The 6,897-nt window shown below is 40.8% G+C and overlaps 1 protein-coding gene across 1 annotated transcript in view; it reads right to left on the reverse strand.

Moving 5' to 3' along the window:
- The window catches only part of LOC126263006 (synaptic vesicle glycoprotein 2C-like), a 429,984-nt gene extending 423,733 nt beyond the window's left edge, over positions 1 to 6,251 (reverse strand). Inside the window, exon 1 of the mRNA XM_049959967.1 lies at positions 5,915 to 6,251. Coding sequence (XP_049815924.1) covers positions 5,915 to 5,987 — 73 coding nt within the window. The 5' untranslated portion in view covers positions 5,988 to 6,251. The remainder of the gene's footprint in view (positions 1 to 5,914) is intronic.
- Between the last annotated feature and the right edge of the window lie 646 nt (positions 6,252 to 6,897).

Consider the following 6,897-nt stretch of genomic DNA (forward strand, 5'->3'; position numbering starts at 1 on the left):
ATACATCTATAAAAACACCCGAAAAATTGATTCTGAGAGTTTCAAAGAATAAGAAGATAAACAGAATGTGGTTTTAACACTCTCCTAGAGATCCAAATGATTATGTAGCCCACTTCCCTATATGATGCGTCAACGATTTCAGCCTTAAAAACAAAATTTAAAAAACAAAAATACTCATTTTCGAGAGGTCCAGCAGTTCGTCGAAGTTTATAACATGCATCTCATGAATGAAAATGTTTCGCATATGGTGCTACAGTCTAAAAATATTACGGCAGAGATGTTTCATCTCTGTCTACTGTGGTTGAGGATTCGATCGCAGATAAATACTTGTGTCAAGCAAGATTATGAAGAGGACTGCTGCTAGTTACATTCCCAGTAATTTAAGTTGTGCTCTTAGATTCCTGTCTAACCGCATACTCGGAAATACCTGCATATTCGGAAAAAATGGTGAATTATTTCTGACAAGAAAAAATATAAAGGTCACTGTCGGTTGTTTCACTCACAGCAATTTCATCTACAGCAATTTTATATTTCGTTTTTTAAATACACAGAAATCACGAAATCATTATTGAGTAAGTGCGCTCTTACATGTAAGTATTGACGAATATTGCAGAAAAATCTTAACTTACAAGAATAACAATGTCTCAGAACGTGTTGCATATATGAAGAGGTAAAAAACAGTTTTTGAATTCGCCCATGCGCGAACTCGTGACCTTTCGTAATGCATTCCCGCGTGCTAACCACTTGGCCACAACAAACAACAGACACCCAGTGCTCATTTGTTGTAGTATTGTGGAGAGGAACGTAGGCTGACTTCGTTGCCAAACGGTGCTGCATAAGTAATAAATGCGTGATGGTTTGAAAGGTTTCCAATATCAGGCTTCACATAATTGCTTTCGATTGTTATTTGAAAGTTGTAAACACGTTTCGACAGTTACTAACTAACCCATTTGTGGGAAAAAGTACACAAAGGCACTAGTAATGTCAGTTCACACTCAAGTAATATACGTAAGTTGAGCCAATGTTTTGATATTTAATGATCTTTAAACTCTGATTTGCATAAAAATAATACGAATTTTAAGAGAATATTGACCGAAAACTTTTTTTATGTAATCATTCACAGTAACAACCTAACCTAACCCTATTTCTAACAAAGGAAAATAGTCTATTACGATCTCACTTTCCAACTGGATGCGTCCTCTGGTGATTCTTTAGTAACACAATCACTAAATCCAAAGCTAAAACCGCTAAATATGTTTAAAATAACAAATTATAGGTGTACATAAACCACAGCTCACCGATCGACAGGGCCAGACCGAAATGCAAAACCTCTCGGTACAATTGACGTAAAATCGGTGGGGGGACCATTCGGTAACAAGTCTCAGAAGCTTACTGAATAGGATATTTCGATAAAGAACCGAAAATGACGTCACTACCGAGACTAACCTACCACACCGATCGGTATGAACGATACCGAATAGGGCCCCTAGAGTCTCCAGAGGGTTCTCAGACTGTTCGGTGATGACGAACGGAACTGTGTTTTATGGTATGAGTTCCCTAGAATAATTTCTGTGTAAATCAAGGAGCATTGTACAAAATGGACCAACCGAATGGGCGATTGCAGCTGTTAAGATACTGGCGCCGTATTTGGGAGGATGGAATTTTCCTGTCTTGCCATGCCGATCTGAGTTTTCCTGTGTTCCTAAATGTCTTCAGACAAATGCTGGGATGGCTCGCTCATCAAAGCTGTGGTCGATTACAAGTCTTATCCTCAGAAGCCACCTGTCCTATCCTCATAAACCAGTTATGTATTGCGTGTTGCGTATTTTTCGGTATTAATTTGCATTATATAATTGTGAGATGGTTATTGGATTAATAAAAAAAATGAAATGAGGGATGGAGTGTGGGAACAGCCCTTCCCCTCGCTCGTCCGTCGGTGGCCTATGTTATGGTCCTTCCGAAAGATGTTGCCTTACCTGTCACTTGGTTGCCAGCCTTGTCGTGTTTCACAGTTCGCCGTTTATGGTCTCCCACTTTCTTTCATTTTTATGTATAAAATCAGTGAGAGAAGAGACTGTTCTAGTGAAACAACATCCTCATTCTCAGCAAGAAACGCTTGAGAAAACCCTACTATTGGCAACGTTTCAACCGAATAAATCGAAATGTGTATCGTGACAAGAAAACGCGAATCAGTAGTTACATAAACGGTACCAGTATTAATTTATTACCGATACATGTGGTAGTGCAACCATTTACTCACGAGTCGAGAATTTGGCTCTGTTATTTCGCCAGTTCCAGTACACTGAAGATGATAGACACTTTAACATATTTACTTTTCTGGAACTTTTTCATCACAGTTATTACGCTGACGTAACTGCTTACTTGAAAATATTTTTAGAACGGCGCGAGCTATTTTGTCTGCACAGTCCGGGCAATCGTTTAACAGCAGTAGGGTCTCACCTACACACGAAATTTCGCATGGAAGAGAGTGTCTCGAAATGTCTTCATCTGTTGATCATCAATTTAATGTGCCAAGTTAAAACCAGCCAGGATCTGCGTTCGAATCCCGGTACAGCTATAGTTCTAACTCCTTACTCATAGCAGTAATGTAGTCTTCGCAGAGTAAAATAATTAATTTTCCTCTGTTACTTAGTTTTCAACAAAAGGCATGGACCTCATTATTAGTTATCAAAATTTAGCATATCAAGTATGTTATTCTCTAGCAAGAGAAGTCAAATTACCAACATTTCTGTGTTTGTAAACAAGAGTGGTTTGCCATGACGAGAGCGAAGCTCGAAAAAGTACAAATATCTTGGAGTAATGGCTTTGCACCAGGATCATTTCTGTTTTCTGTTCAGCCCCCTCAACACACACACACACACACACACACACACACACACACACACACACACACAGCCGCCTTCTTTCGTTCTTCGTGCCTCATTGTACCGCCATACTTGTTTCCTTCCGCGCCTACTTCACTCATGAAATCATAAAAACGTAACAAAAACATTTACACGATACGTATGACTTAACTGAATTCTGGTTCTCGTCAACTTTCAAGACTTCCCACTGTAACACCTATTTTTGACCTATTTTGTATCTATATCGATATTTCTATGTCAATTTGTAGAATTGCTTATCTATAACGTTGTCTCTGTCATGGAAATTCTTTGACTATGTATACATGTTACAGTTATGTGACACTTTTGTATGATGTTGTTTAAATTATGCTTGTGGATTCAGATAACTAATAGAATGAATGCTATGTAATGTACTGTAAATGACTTGGTCTATAGGTAGGGAACATAGGGTTGAATGTAGATGATGTGAAGATGTGGGGAAACCCCGCAACTATAGCAGTAGCGTGGCAGAGTGGTAATGGTGTGGTGGGCGCGCAAGGGGCAACTCTTCCTTTGTGACGGGTGAGGAGTCAGGGCTGAGCAGAGCTGTGGTTAACATCTCGTTAACACTAGCGGATAATTGTGGCTCATATTCCTCGAGTTTTGAGGACAGAAGAGCTGATGGGCCTTGGATGCTGCGTTTGGTGCTACCATTATCATGGCATGATTTTTGGCGCTAAAAATAAAATTTCGACGCCAAGAAGATATGTAACAGGGCGAGGCCAACAGTATTGCTATCATTGCGTCACCGCTAGGTTGATAGCCACTGCAAATTACGTCACCAGTACCGCCAGCCTTCCACTAAATAGTTTATATTTGGCACTCTGTAAATGGACCAGGTATCTGTGAAATGTGGTTGATTTTAATAATAATCGTGGTGTTGCTAAAAACTCTGTCTTACACCCGTGATTGTTCCACATCACAAACATGGACAGGAATCCCATCGTAGTGAATGTAATTGCGAGTGTCCTAATTTATTATGAGAAAGTGGTTGAACTTGAATTTAATGTTGTGTTGTCAGTTGCATAGCCAATTATACTTTTGATTAGGTGAAAAGACTGCTTATGAAAGCACTTTTGTTATTTAAAGACTTACAGTTTGTTGTGCTTTAATTAATTAATAATTAATGATAAGAGCACTTACCATTTCTCATACATCCTGGTGTAGTTTTGTTAATGAGCATGGTTCTTCAAACTATGAAAGTTCAAGGATCCTCATGTACTAGGCTAGTTACTTAATGAAGCAATGCAAAGGCTCCTTCAGAGCCAGGGTAGTTAGAGCTGCATTCTGTTTAGTTGCTTCAATCCGAGTTTAAGTAAGAACTATTTACTGTGTTATCTATTCTAATGCAAGCTGGTTAACGCACAGGCGTAGAGATACTATACTAAGCAATGAAGTTACAGACTGCGATCAACCCTGATTGCCGGCAGTTGTGGCCGAACGGTTCTAGGCGCTTCAGTCTGGAACCGCGCGACCGCTACGGTCGGAGGTTCGAATCCTGCCTCGGGCATGGATGTGTGTAATGTCCTTAGGTTACTTAGGCTTAATTAGTTCTAAGTTCTAAGGAACTGATGACCTCAGATGTTAAGTCCCATAGTGCTCAGGGCCATTTGAACCCTGATTTAAATTAAGAATCATTTCAAGCTTTTCTCTGTTCAATATTGCCACTTGTTTCATGTGTGTCGATAATAGATTTTATAAACAGTTACACCAAGTTCATTGGCCATTTGTTTGTTAGCAACGCATTTATCTGCAAGTTTAGGTTACTGTGTTTTAGTGTGAACAGATGTATGGAAAGAGTTTAGTGTGTGTGTGTGTGTGTGTGTGTCGTGGAAGGGTAGCTTAGCCTTAACACTACCTTCTGCTTTATCATTTTACTTGACACAAGAATGCCTAATTAGGCTGGCTACAGGTTTTAATATGTAGTGTTACAATTTGCTTTTGTGGTGGGAGAACGAACGTCTACTCCTGTACCACCGCTTACTGTCGATTTTACTCTGTTGGAGAGTTTCGGAAACGAATCCCAGTTTGATTGCTGTGTTTCCATTAGGTTAACTCACGGTCACAGCTACTCAAAAATTCCTCGCAGAGGTGTAACGTTAGCATCGATTGCCGTAGGAGGTGGTCCGTGGTACTGTTACACCAACCAGTAGTTATTGAAGAAAACCACGAAAACTGTATTTTCTCTATGAAGTGTTAGATTCCGAACTCTTCATTATCGGATGAAGTCTTTCAAAGCAAATATTCTGAAAATAAATTAATTCACTGCTCGTTAGCATGATTAACACTTGTCTCGATAAGTTTTCTTTCACTGTTGTCATTCGCGAATTGTCATGTTGAAAAAGAAATTACCACATACGATAATAGACTAACTACCGGTACGTCAAAACTACCGCATAAACGACACGTAAATTAATCTTTGAGATCTTTCACCGATTCCCCTGAAACTGCAAACTAAGTCTATTCGTTAAATTTATTGGTTAGATAGTACTCTTTTAAGTTTAAGAACAATTACAGATATTCTTTGTTTGTTGTTGCCTGCAGGTGGTAAAAGTTTACACTTATGTCAAGCTACGACTTTCGCAGACTGAATGGTTCATATTTGTTAGCATCTAATGCAGAAAATCACAGTCACTTAAGTTATACTGTTGCACTCGATATACCTGAATTAACGCTGTTCGAAAGACTGTTACAATGTGTAAATTCTTCCATGTTTGTTACCCTGTAGTCAATGTACTACAACTGAAACGTATATTAGATTATCCCGATCTTCCCAGAGCTTCATAACGGATTCTTAAGTTACGAGATTGGATATGCTGGTTTGATACTAATCTCAGATTCAAAAAGATTAGCGGTATGTTGCTCGTACACTGTACGAAAGTCTTAAAATATGTAAATTGTTCCGTGTTGAAGAGTGAGTGTTTACAACAGAGGTGTGTACATTAGATCAGCCGGATGGTCCCACGGCCGTTTTTACAGTGGCTTAGCGGAAGATACGGAACGTGACTTACACAAGCGTTCCAACTCTGCTGACGTTTCTGCCGGCGCCGCCGCGCTGACCTTGGCCGCAGAAGCCGCTGGCATCTTTCCCGCCGGCCTTGCTAGCAGCTGGCGTTCCCCGCTTTATCGGCAGGCGCTACTTCTCGCAGCAGACCTCTGCAAACTGCGTTTCAGTTCCGAGCTCGTGAGCGCACGGCGCTACTGCGTGAACGGCACTGGCGGCTGCTTCGTCACGAGCGGCGGCCTCGCGGCTTACTGGCGGACTCTCCGAACATCAGAATAAACATCGGACAGCCGCCGATACCGGCCGGTCGCTCGCGGACCGGATCTACGTCACCAGCTGCGTCGTCTGACGCGCAAATCTATCGCCGTGCACGCCAGTCTGCGCCACTGGATACACCGCGCCGAGTCTGAATGCTGACTCACGAAGACGACCTGTGCGGCGCTGCGTTGCTGCTGACGGACAGAATCTGTTGCGCGTAACCCGGATGGGTGTTTCATTCGAAACATCGCGCGTGTCCAATGTTGCTCGTGAACAATCTGTAGGTTAACGACAATACATCTAAAAGCAACTGTATATCTGCACGTTACACAACTCAACAAGTTTAACGTTTTCTTCTTTCGTAATAAGACCGAAAAACAACAAAGCAAGATGAAATTTGTGTGTAGAGGAACTTAAAAAAATGTTATGTACACTACTAACACTCATATTTTTTAATAACAAAAGTAGTTCGCACAGAACTTTGATTGTGGTACTTGGACGGAAAGATGCGAAGAACGAACTACAAAATTTGGCATGGAGGGAAAGATATACAAGATGACGAGAGTATGCTGCACGGTTAGAACTATGCATCGTGTCCTAAGAGGAATCGTCAGTTTTCAGGGATGTGACAGGAACAACAATCGAAGCAAAACACTCCGGTAAACATCGGCCCTAAAATGCATATCGGAAGAGTTTTGAGCACCTTATCTTCGATAAAAAAAATGGTTCAAA

Source organism: Schistocerca nitens, chromosome 6 (genome assembly GCF_023898315.1).
Source record: "Schistocerca nitens isolate TAMUIC-IGC-003100 chromosome 6, iqSchNite1.1, whole genome shotgun sequence".
Taxonomy (NCBI): Eukaryota; Metazoa; Arthropoda; class Insecta; order Orthoptera; family Acrididae; genus Schistocerca; species Schistocerca nitens.